The 12,565-nt window shown below is 47.8% G+C and overlaps 1 protein-coding gene across 7 annotated transcripts in view; it reads right to left on the bottom strand.

Moving 5' to 3' along the window:
- Positions 1-128: 128 nt before the first annotated feature.
- Sun1 (Sad1 and UNC84 domain containing 1) overlaps positions 129-12,565 on the bottom strand; it is a 53,873-nt gene continuing 41,436 nt past the window's right edge. For 5 of the 7 annotated variants that reach the window (XM_005367094.3, XM_013353812.2, XM_005367096.3 and 2 more), the window contains 7 exons: positions 11,592-11,703; positions 9,034-9,288; positions 8,514-8,598; positions 5,545-5,660; positions 3,428-3,595; positions 1,853-1,945; positions 129-1,580 (listed from right to left, as the gene is read on the bottom strand). In XM_005367094.3, coding sequence (XP_005367151.1) covers positions 1,467-1,580; positions 1,853-1,945; positions 3,428-3,595; positions 5,545-5,660; positions 8,514-8,598; positions 9,034-9,288; positions 11,592-11,703 — 943 coding nt within the window. In that variant the 3' untranslated portion in view covers positions 129-1,466. The remainder of the gene's footprint in view (positions 1,581-1,852; positions 1,946-3,427; positions 3,596-5,544; positions 5,661-8,513; positions 8,599-9,033; positions 9,289-11,591; positions 11,704-12,565) is intronic. The other 2 variants (XM_013353811.2, XM_026789273.1) reach the window with 1 other exon arrangement.

Raw genomic sequence — 12,565 nt, 5'->3', positions numbered from 1 at the left:
CTCCCCTAAGCAGGAAGAGGATGGAGGCTTTGGAGGGCAGTGGGAATGCCTCCGGGACTCAGCAGGAATTCTCAGAGCATACAACCTAACAATCCCTCCTCACCCACATGGGCAGAGATAAGACAAGCTGAGAAAAGAAATACACACTTTTATTATTCACTTGAAATAGCACATGCACTTTTAAAAATTATAACTCTTTTATTTAAACATCTCAATAGCATCTTAATTTGGTGGCAGTATAAGTACTACCAAAGACAAATGTTCTGAAAAGCATTTACAAAAATACATTGCACAAAGTCCTATCTTGCATCTTTAAAAATAAATATTCAAAATATCTCCACCCCCAAGTCCCAATTTAGTTTAATATAGGAAATTCTGCTTCTGCGTGTAACCTGCAGTATGCAAAACGTGTGCATATCACCTGACCATACAGGCAGTGGTGATAACCCTACAGAGTGGGATGTGCTACTTTGGGGCACTGTATCAAGGACTGCCTGCAACATGCACTAAATCCCAACTCCGAGCCCCAGCAAGGGAGTTTATGTTCTGCGAAGACCTTCTAACCTGAAACTTAACAATTCTTTATGTAAAACGTCTGAACACTTCAAGTGTCCAGATGATCAGTTATAAAGTCTGCTCACAAAATAATCTAAATATTAAATATTAATTATAACCAGTCAGGTGAGAAGGTCCAATAATGGCGCAGAGGCAAACCCAAGAGCAGCAGAAAGTGCTGCTGTGAGAAAGACCAAGAGCGACAGTCATCAGCACCACCAGATAGGGTGGCACCTTAGTGTTTCCTCTTCAGCAGAGCCTAACACAGATCAAGGACACCAGAGGGTGACATCAAGAGGTTCCTGTCCGTACTGTGAATGAATCCCACCAGTAATGGCCCAGCTAAGACTCAAGAACGCCATTTATAGTGTGTGTACCCCCACTGCCCTGTTGAGTCTCGCCCTCAGCAAAAGTCCAATCCACTCCTCTGGGGAATGGTAAGAGCCCCAGCTAAGAGCAGACAGCCCAGGACATACCCAGCCTCTCCTCACCAGGGAACCTGGAAGAGGTCAGATGAAGATGGAGCAGCAGTTTACCCTGAAAGAAATGTGTGGGTTTAGCAGATGGGACTTTGCCTTCCTGACGTCTAGAGGAGAGCCAATGCAGAGCTTTTGGCCTCCATGTCAGGAGCCTGGAACCTGCCAGATTCTGTTTTCTGATTTTATGCATTGAAGCAAATCCCCAATCAAAGGGAGTGTCTAAGAACCATACATTCAAATGAATCCACAGAGCCCATCAGGCTTTTGGGCCCTGAGCACACACGCACAGCCTCAGAGGACCCAACATGTCCTCATGGCCATCACACATTTATTGAAGGGTGACAAGTTCCTATGCTCACGTGCACTCTTCTCCAAAGGGTTCCAGTGTTATGGTGTCTTGGTATATACAGACATGTACAAGGGTGGAGTGCTCTACTGGGCAGGTTCTCCATGGACTCGGAAGCGGTAGAGGCAGGTGTACTCAGGGTGGCCCCAGTTGGACAGAACCCGGAGCTCTACTATCTGGAAGGCTTGGTCAGGCCTTTCCTGAAGTCAAGGAAATAAGTTATTTTGCATTAGCAGTCAGATCCTTCTTACCCAACCCCTGACCAATCCCTTGCCCTGTGGGATATGTGATAAGATGCAGCCGTACCCTGACTAAACCTAGCAGGTAGTTGGGACTTAGAGCAGCATAGACTGCCTGCCATGTTTGACCTTTCACTGAGGCACAGAGCTGGACCATGCTGATCCTCACCACCCTCTCCACATGCCTGGCCCCACAAAGACATGAATGAGGGAGGCACGATCCTTGTGCTTACCGGTGTGTGGAACATCTGGAGCGAGTCCCCTTCCTGGTCATAGGTAAACCGTCCCAGAGGCTGCCCTTCTTCCTGATACTCCGTTTCCAGTCCCTGCAATGATCATGTGTTACAGCAGAGATAACAGAGTCACCACTCCAGCCCTGCTCCCCTGAGTGACAGGTCATCTCCCCTGAGAGAGGCCCTCCCTGGAGAAGTACACTGTCACTGGCTTTCTATAACCCACTATCCAAGGGCAGGTGTGGTTACTCCCATTAAGGAAACTTGCACACAGCCACACAGAGGCCAGATCAAGATGGCCATGACCATGCTCAGTAATCCCAAAGCCCAGATGCCCTCATGAGAACTCCTGTGCAGATTCTGGGTGCCCCAAGTAAGGGACATAAGCAGCATATGAGCAGCAGGTAGGTTGAAGCAGAGTGCGAAGTTCTCTGGACAGACGGTTGTCGGGGGTGAGCAACAGTGACCACCCCTGAGGCTTCCACATGACATTTAGATATGCTTAAAATGATGTGTTCTACATTAGAGAAAATATAAAGAACTTTATGAGAAAGGGCTTCACAGGCAATGAGTAGGTGCTAACTACAAAATGGAGAGTAACAACAGGACTCTGTGATAGTGACAGACAACTAAGAAAGGTGGTGAGTTCCAGAAACTACAAGAGAGCAATATGGCAGAGAGAGAGAGAGAGAGAGAGAGAGAGAGAGAGAGAGAGAAGAGTAGGCAAACAAGCACTGTGACACAACTGCCAAAGGGCCTTAATTATGCCCTCAGGAGCATACACAACAAGACCATGTGCCTCAAGGGCTGCTGTTGTAGTTCAGTTAGCAGAGCCTTTACCTAGAAATCATCAGTGAGGAACTGGGGGCATGGCTCCATTGGAGACCACCTGCCTGGACTCCCCCAGTGAGGGGCTGGGGTGTGGCTCAGTGGTAGAGCCCCTGCCTAGACTCCCCCAGTGAGGGGCTGGGGCATGGCTCAGTGGTAGAGCCCCTGCCTAGAATCCCCAGTGAGGGGCTGGGGTGTGGCTCAGTGGTAGAGCCCCTGCCTAGACTCCCCCAGTGAGGGGCTGGGGCATGGCTCAGTGGTAGAGCCCCTGCCTAGAATCCCCAGTGAGGGGCTGGGGTATAGCTCAGTGGTAGAGCACCTGCCTAGAATTCCCCAGTTGAGGGGCTGGGGTGTGGCTTGGTGGTAGGGCACCTGCCTAGCATGCATGAGGCCCTGGGTTCCATCCTCAACAATGCAAAAGAAAAATGTACTTTATCTTTTAGCATTTTCCACTTCAGTACCTTACAGCTGTCAGAGCATAAGTGGACAGATGAAGTGATGACTACAATCCTCGAAAGTTATGTCTAACTCAAGCTGCTATCAGGGCACATGAACTGAACAGCAAACACACCGCCATGCTACTACTGCATTATGACATTCCTCTAATGCTGACTTAGAAGGGAAAAGGGATAGGGTCAAGGATTGCCCAGGAAAAACAATCAGAACATTAGCCTTTGGATAAATGAAACGTTTCGAAGGGTGGAAAGGAGAAGGCTGTTTCCAGAAAGCCAGCAGTGGTGTACTCACATAGACTGCGAAGTCTCTGGGGGCACTGGAGATGTTACCAGTAGGTGACAGCGTCTTTGGAATGTGTTCCACGGTGAACGTGGTTGGGTAGATCCTCATGGACAACCGCACCACCAGGTACCCCTGGGAGCCTTTGAATGCCCAGCAATTCCCTGGGTAGATGTCGGGCTAGGGAAAGAAAACAGTACTATTTAGGCTGGGACAAGTTCAACCACTCATAAGAAGCAAAGTGATTTCGCAAACCACCATGAGCAAACCAGAAGCCTCTGTGTGTCCAAGTCACTTACTCTTCCTGACCCTGAGTCTCACAGCCATGGAAACCAAAGCTGCAAAGGCAGTAGGCTTGATTGCAGGGACAACATGCTTTTTCCTCCCCATGAAGTCTTGCCAGCCACTCAGTCACCAAAAAATGCTGGTGGTCCTGAAAAGAGGTGGCCCTGCCCAGTATCTTGGAAAACAGTTAAGACTTGGGTACTGGGGGCTGGAGAGATGGCTCAGCCAGTAAGAGCACTGACTCTTCTCCCAAAGGTCCTGAGTTCAATTCCCAGCAACCACATGGTGGCTCACAACCATCTATAATGAGATCTGGTGCCCTCTTCTGGGGTGTAGGTACAAATGCAAGCAGAATACTGTATGCATAATAAATAAATAAATAAATAAATAAATAAATAAAAATAAATAAATAAATATTAAACGTTAAAAAAGACCTGGGTACTGTAAAATAAATAAACAAATCTATCTTAAACGTTAAAAAAGACCTGGGTACTGTCTATTCAAGGTGGCCTTTGGTATTGGGCCACCTCCATCCCAGGTGGCTCAGAACTGGGCTTGTCACCAGAATCAAGTCTGCATCACAGAACTGGGACACTGAGTTCCAGGAAAAGCAGAGAGTTTGATAGTCAAGATGCCAAATAGTGTACCCAGTGTGTGGAACTAGTTGCCAATGCAACTAGTCTTCCATAAAAACCAAAAGGATAGGCAGAGTGGAGTAGACAGTACAGAGGCCTGTCTATACCATGCTGTCTCTACCAGTCACACCTATGATGCCTTCTACTTCTCCACACGTACAAATGAAAAGATAAAAATCATATTTTCCCAGTTCTTGGGAAAAAAAAAACCAAATATATACACTGTCTATATCCTTGTGAATGGGAAAAACAAAAGGCCCAGTGTCAGCCAGTCAAACCTCAAAACCCAGGGCATGGAGTACTTCATATCAGCCCGCAGTTATGAGTACAAGGGCCATACACTGTCACCTGTCAACACTACTTGCCAGACACATTTCAAGGTGACAGATGTCTTAACTTTCCTCAGTTCCAAACCTTCAGATAATACTCTTTTATTGCCATACAGTATAATACACCTTCCTGAATTTGGCATTTCCCATTTAACATTTGGGCCACAGATGGCTGTGGACATCAAGCTACAGATAAGGTGATTCCTGGAATCAAGAATTCAAGGTCATTTGTAATTAATAGGGAGCTGAAGTCCAAGGCTGGGCTAGAAGATTCTTTGAAAGTAGGGTGGGCTTCTGCACTAGGGGCCTCAGTCTCCAGTTTGCTGGCAACACATCACTTCCTGAATTTGGAAAGGCTGGACCTGTGTACACAGGTCAAAGGGAAACACTGGGGGCTTCACAGAAAAGTACTGCAAACTGCTTCAAACTGTGAATGCAAGGCAGCACACTGAAGTAGGTGAGTGCCCCTGACCAAGTTTTCCTTTCACCTGTGAGGCTACAGGGAAGCAGCAGTGCAGATAAGGCAGATGCTCCAAGTCTGGAGACATGGTGGCTGATTCCAGTCTTCTAGGAATCATGACAGCACAGGTATGAAAGCAACCAGGACGGTCCCTGTGGCCCTCCTATGGTGCTCTTTCCAGCTCCCCTCTGTATAGTCTCACAGCAGGACCAGGCACCCTCATGCCACCTGGGTCTCAAATCAGATGGAGAGGATGGCACAACCCAGCAGTGCACAGACGTAAACTTGGGAGCATGGCCCCAAGTGAGGCTGCACACAGAGAATAGGGTCATAGCAGTTCTCTGTGCCCGTTTTACCTTCCCGAGGGGCTGAGAAATGCAGAGTGGCCTAAGGTGCAAGGCCCTGAGAACAACAGCTTACCTGAATCACCACACGAGGTGACTGTGAGAAGTACCACAGTGGGATCCCAAACAGGCTCAGCAGTGCCGTCTTGGTCTCGTAGGTCTCGGAGCACCGAGTACTCAGGATGCTGCCACCTGGAACACAGGGACACTTGTGTTACATCTTATGGCAACATGCTGGGAAATCAAAACTAGAGGCCAATAGCACTTTTCTTTCTTTTTTTAAAGATTTATTTACTTTCATGTGCATGTATAATCTGAGGGTACAAGATTCCTTGGAACTAGAGTTACAAGCTTGTGAGCTGCCATGCAGGTGCTAGGAATTAAACCTGGGTCCTCTGGAAAAACAGCCAGTGCTCTTAACCATTGACCCACCTTTCTAGCCCCAAACAGTGCCTTTTAAAAAAAATTTACAAGTATGGATATTTTGTTTGCATGAATATTTGTGCACCACATGCATGCCTGATGCCCACAGAGGCAAAAAGAGGGCTTTGGATCCTCTGGAATTGGAGTTACAGATGGTTGTGAGCCACCATATGGGTGCTGGGAATCAAACCCAGGTCCTCTGGAAAAGCAGCCAGTGCTCTTAATCACTGAGCAATCTCTCTAGGCCCCAGCACTCCTGCACCAAAGTGCTTTTAACAGCACCTGCTTTACTTGTAAAAAGAACCTTGAACTCTTAAGGTCAGCCCGATATTTTGGTTAAAAACTGGACTCTTTCTTCTCATCTGTGTAAGTGTAGGTATGGGTGAGAGGCCCAAAGCTGACAACGGCAGTCTTCGGTCACCCACCACCTTATTCATCGAGGCCAATCTTTCAACTGAACCCAGAATTCCCAGATTTTGGCTAGTCACACTTGCTCTGGGCATCTTGTCTCTGCCTTCCAACCAATGATATTATAGGGCTGCTATGCTTACCCAGAACTTATGTGGGTTTTCAAATCAAATTCTGACTCTCAATTTACTTGAGCCATCTTCCCAGCCCTGCATTTCTTTTTTAACTTATATATAAAAACACAAAAATTACTCATACCCATAAAATAAATTCTGAAGAGTCACACACACTCATCATCATCTCCACGCCTCTGGGACTGGTACATGTACTGGGATCAGGCTGAGCATACCTCAAGAGCTCAGCAGAGCCTCACACCTCACAGTCCAAACACCCAGCATCCTTTCTCCTCTTGTCTTAGAAGCCCCCAACAGCCACTTGAACCACTCACTGCATAGAGCACTCAATTTTTTATTCAGATTGTCTTTGCTATCAGTTCATCTGACACCTTCACAACAAGTGTCTGAGTGTATGACTACTAGGGATGGTGGCTCTCAAAGCTTTGTTCATATTTTCCTAAGTAAGGGTCGAGAGTCCCACAAGCACTGGTGGTGGGGGCAGGGAACCTTCAGAGGCTGCCTAACTGGTCAACAGGAGGGGATGTTATGACAAATGCCACTAACCAAAAGCACTGGGAGAGGAGTGCCTTGGAGGGGACGAACATTCTGCCCTTCCAGGGAGAAGGCAAACAGGACATTGATACTAACAAGAAATAAGAACTGAGCAGTCTGACTCAGCAGTTAAAAGTACTTGTTGCTCTTGCACTCAACGCCCACATGGTGGCTCATAACCGTCCATAACTCCAGTTCCAGGGCACCTCCAGTCACCAGGTATGTGGCACATTCATAAAGGCAGCAAAACACTCACACACATAAAATAAACAGAAAATGGAAAAATGAGAGGGAAAAAAAAGAATTGAGAAGTTTCACAAATATGCACAGCAGGTCCCAGCCCTCAGAGCAAATGCAGTCCTACTACTGCAGTCACGCTTCAGTGCTGTCTCTGACATGTGCAGAGCAGGGGCAGGGGAACTATGACAGGCAGATAACATGGCTTTGATGCTGCAAATGGAGACCTAAGCTCCTGGACACGGACCAACTTCTTCAACATCTTCCCCCTAGTCTAAGAACGGCTGTTAGTGCAATCTCTTGGGGCTTCAGGGGATTTAAGCTGGTGACACAAATTCATGGCCCCAGAACAAGTGATAGCTGCTAACCCAAACAGCACTCCTAAAATGTCATTCAATGCCTCTGATCTAAAAACTGTTTCTGACGTCACTTCATTTCACAATATAAAACTAAAATCAGAAGAGTCATTTAGACCACGGGCCTCCTTAAGAAGCATGAGCAACCCTGTTAATTTCACCCAGCCTAAGAAACTGGCTGTTCCCACACTAAATAGAGACTCAGGCCACACTGAGATTCAGATTATGTGATGGCCCAGCAGCGATGGCAGCCAGGCTTATGACCACCCATAGCACAGGCTGCTCAAATTGTGTCACAGTGTCTCCACCACACTCCTCTGGGGACTTAAAAACTGCTCATTCTTTAAGAGATGGGGTCAGTCTGCATCTCACCTGCAATTCCTATTTTTAGAGTTCAGAAAGTCATTTCTGCAGGCTTGTGTAGTGGAGCCTCCTGAGCTGCCCACACTTCCCAGTGTGGTTCACATTCTCACATTTCCAGAAAGGGCTCACAGGCCTCATGCATATGTGAGGGCTCTGTGGTTGTGACTTCCCTACCACGAAACAGCATGCTTTGTGGAAGCAAAGCAGCTCCCGTCCCGCTGTGCACTCAGTCCTAACACTCGGGGCTGGACCTGGGTATGAGCTGTAAATAGGCAGGCTCAGGTTACACACACCCAAAGGGCAACTTCCCAGAAAAAATGAATACTTGGGCCTCAGTCATACTAAAAATGTGTCAGTAGCCTGCAGTGTGCACACACCATTAACCTCAGCACTCAGAAGGCAAAGGCAGGGGATCTCTGAGTCTGAGGCCACCTTGCTCTACAAAGTGAGATCCAGGACAGCTAGGGCTATACAGAGAAACCCTATATTGGGAGAAGGGGAAAAAAAAGTGTGACACTGTCCTGTAGGCCCACCCAAATTCCTGGTCTGGCCTTTCATGCTCATGCTAGACTCTTCTGTCGGTTACTCACCTCCAGACTCCAGAGCAAAGTCCACCATCCCAGTCTTGTCTTGGGAGTACAGCTTCAGAGCATTATTCACAATGATGTGCGCTTGCTAGCAGGCCAAATGAAAGAAGAATGACGGTTAATGATGCAAGCAAAGGCCGGGGACCTCAAATGCCTATGCTTAGGGAACACAAGCATGCTATAATTCAGCCATGGCCAATAAATGGGTGGGATGGGGCCAGGCCCCCAACACTAGGGCACAATTCACAGCAGGTATCAGAGCCAGGTGTCCTGGGCACTGTCACCATCAATGGGGGTGGGGGTGGGAGGGAAGATGCATACGGCTGGAAGCTGCATAAACACAAACTGGTATATGGAGCTCTTGGAACAAAAGGATTCAGTGAATGCAAAGCTAAGCAGTGCTTCCAAGTGATGACAGAGGTCATCTGTGGCAAAAGGCTAGTAGGTACACTGTGTTCTCAGAACACTGACACCCATGTAACCATGTGTCTATTGTAGAGGCTGAACCTGTCTGCTTACTCACCGCTTCCGTGATTCCTGAAATCCCTGCCTTGTTCATGGCAGACAGGATGGCCTCAGATGTCGGGGCCTGTCCTGTCACTGTGATGTGATGTGTAATATTCTGCAGCACTTTCAGCTCAAGGTCACGTAAAAGCACCTGCAGCTCATCCTTGCTCACAAACCGAGAAGAAAGCTTCTGCAATAGCCACTCGAGGGAGCTGCCATGCTGATCCTCAGAGAACATGAGTCTCACAGTCTCTTGGATGCGGGCATCAGCCTGATGAGATGGAGAAAAGAACAGATAAGTGTGGGGCACTCCAGTAGTAAACTGCTCCAACACAGCCTCAGGTACTCCAGAAGTACATCTCTGCAATACAGGACACAACTGTGACATAACTGTCCCTTTCGTATTAAATGTAAGGATTCTTCCTGAACCACTGGCACCTTCTAAACCAACTAGGAATGGACTGGAGCACACTGCATGAAAGCCATTTATACAGTGAACTATAGCAAGGGGAGCTGGGTTTTCTGATCTCCACTGAGTCCACTCAGCAGTTCCCGTCACACAGTTCCATAGCTGAGGCCTGGGCAGGCCCCTCTCCTCACTGCTCCTATAAACAGCTTGAGGTGTAACCAGACAGGAGGCTGACTGGGTCCCTACGTACTATATACAAACTTCTTTTGTTTCCCATGGAAACAATCAAGGGGCAAAGCACAGGAGAGGCATCCACCTACCACAAAGCTGACAGGATCCATATCCTCAATCCTGTTCTCTGTCCCCACAAATGGCCCCACTATGCAGTCATCCTTCCTCAGTCTCCCACAACTAACTGCTCCCTGCCCATCCCTGCTCATTTCCAGAAGACAATACGCCAGAGTACATCTGTAACTGGACATTAGCAAAGACTGCAGGCCTGCCAGCCCACTAGCCAGCACCCAGGACGTTTATGTAGTGAGGGGGTGTGCATTTTAACCAGCAAGTAGGAGAGAGTCCTGCCCATGTACTTTGTTGTTCCCACCCGTCATCTCTCCTCCTACCTGCTCTGGGAGCTCTTTATACACACGATTTATCAGACACTGCACAAATCAATGGTCTCAATGTGGCTTGTGAGGACTCCTGCCAACAAGATGTCTGCATTCTCAACAGACCCAAGGATGGTGGACCATGTAACATCTGTGATATACTGTGACACATAGATGGGCAAGTGGCAAAACATAGTTGGGGCCTACTGTGAGGACACACACAGAATCACTCTCATAATTCCAACATCTGTCAGCTGTACTGTATAATCAGAAAGAGTCAAGCAGTGAGCTCAGGTGTGAGTAATCTATGCTGTTGGGATTGGGACACTCAGGAGTCATCAATGTGTGACTTGAAAACATTTACAACCTCCAAGTATGAAGTTTGATCAGAGCATTCAGCTGGCCTGTGCTGGACTCTGGTTCATGCCCAGTACCATAAAAATAGACAAACTCAGGAGCTGGAGAGATGGCTTAGTGGTTAAGAGCATTGCCTGCTCTTCCAAAGGTCCTGAGTTCAATTCCCAGCAACCACATGGTGGCTCACAACCATCTGTAATGAGGTCTGGTGCCCTCTTCTGGCCTTCAGGCATACACACAGACAGAATATTGTATACATAATAAATAAATAAATATTTAAAAAATAGACAAACTCTTAAAATATAACTAGAGAGAGAGGGAGAGGGAAAGAAAGATGACCCAGTAGGTAAAGAAGCTGCCACTAGACCTGACCTCCTGAATTTGATCCTCAGAACCCACATGGTGGGAGAAGAAAGTTGTTCCCCAACTGTCCTCTGACCTCCACATACTTACGTTCTTTCCCCCCACAAGACAGGGTTCCTGGAACTCAGAGATAGATGCTTCTGCTTCCTCAGTGCTGACATTAAAGGCAGGTGATCATACAGCCTAGCACACTCTTACATGCTTGTGACATACATGTGGCTGCACAGTCACAAGCCCAATAAATGAAATATTTAAAATGCAATTTTTGGGGCAGTGGTAGCACACGCCTTTAATCCCATCACTGGGGAGGCAGAGGCAGGTGGATCCCTGTGAGTTTGAAGCCAGCCTGGTCTACAAGAGCTAGTTCCAGGACAGGCTCCAAAGCTACAGAGAAACCCTGTCTCAAAAAACAAAACAAACAAAACAAAAAAATTAAAATGCATTTTTTTTAAAGGTGGAGCTGGACAGATGGCTCAGTGGTGAAGAGCTCTTCACAAGAACTGAGACACAGATCCCACAACCACATGACAAACCATGTTCCCACAAATGTCTGTAAAGCAACTCTGAGGGGAGTACACAAAAGAGGACTTCTGGGACCTGCTGGTTTCCAAATTAGGTCAAGACACTAGACTCAGCATCAAGAAGAGACCCTGTCTCCAAGGGAAAGGGCTTAAAATGATGGGACGTGACACCTGCTGGCTTCTTCTGGTCTCTGTTCATGTCTCTGCATCTGTCTGCACATGCAGACACATACATAAAAATCTGAAAGTTTTGAAGGCAGCCAGAGAGAAACATCTTGACAAAGTCAGGCGTGAGTTTCCTAACACCAGCACTTACCTGCTCACAGCTGGTCCTCAGATGCTGCCATTCTGACAGCTGTGACTTCAGCAGGTTCAGCTCCAGTTCTAAGTGCTGCACACGGTCTAGGAGGGGCTGCTCTTCAGTTCTGCTGGAAGCCATCAACCAGGGAAAGGACAGGGGTCAGGACCCAGATGCACTCAGAGGAGGCCTCAACCCTAAACAGAGCAGCATGTCTATGTCCTCAAAATTACAAATAAGACCAGAAATGAGCTGATGTCTAACCACAGCCCTGAGGCTGAATCTGCAGCTCCATATTCATGGGATGGACAGTGGAAATGAAGATGAGATCAGGGTATGATTAGTGACTGACCTTAAGGAGGGGATATGAGCTACCCATGAACACAGAGCTTTGCAAAGGATGCTAACAAGCCCAGATGAAACAGGAATCTCCAAATAAATGTTCTGGATTTATACATGCATATGCCGAGTAAGGATTCACTGAACCCAGGCCTAGGAAGAGCAATGTGCACCACACTCCCTCCAACCCTATCCCGCATGCAGAGGGCCCATTAGCTGGCAAAAGCTGCTACCCAGTCACACCCACCACAGGAACTACAAAGGTTAGTACACACAAACCCAGAGGGTGCAAAGAAGATGCAGTGCTGGGGACAAGGAAAACGCTAGCAAGAAGTGGGAACAAGCAAAACTGCTGAGGGACCAGGGCTTTGCAGTGGCACAAGGACCACCAGCTTCAGGTGCAGAAAGCTTGGCAGCCACAAGATGTGTAGCTGCTAGGCACCAAGGTTTAGGCTGGGCCTTAACACAGATCCTTTGAGACACTGACGAAGCCAATGAGACCAGGAACAGAGAGAGGCTCCTGGCAGAGGGAATCCTCCAAGGACATAGGTGGTTCCCTATGGCCAAGAAGGAGCCCATTGGCCGGGTGGTGGTGGCGCACGCCTTTAATCCCGGCACTCGGGAGGTAGAGGCAGGCGGATCTCTGTGAGTTC

The sequence above is a fragment of the Microtus ochrogaster genome, unplaced genomic scaffold (genome assembly GCF_000317375.1).
Source record: "Microtus ochrogaster isolate Prairie Vole_2 unplaced genomic scaffold, MicOch1.0 UNK16, whole genome shotgun sequence".
NCBI classification, from domain to species: domain Eukaryota; kingdom Metazoa; phylum Chordata; class Mammalia; order Rodentia; family Cricetidae; genus Microtus; species Microtus ochrogaster.
Note: the sequence above shows the minus strand (reverse complement) of the source record. Positions and strands in the feature narration are given on the sequence as shown.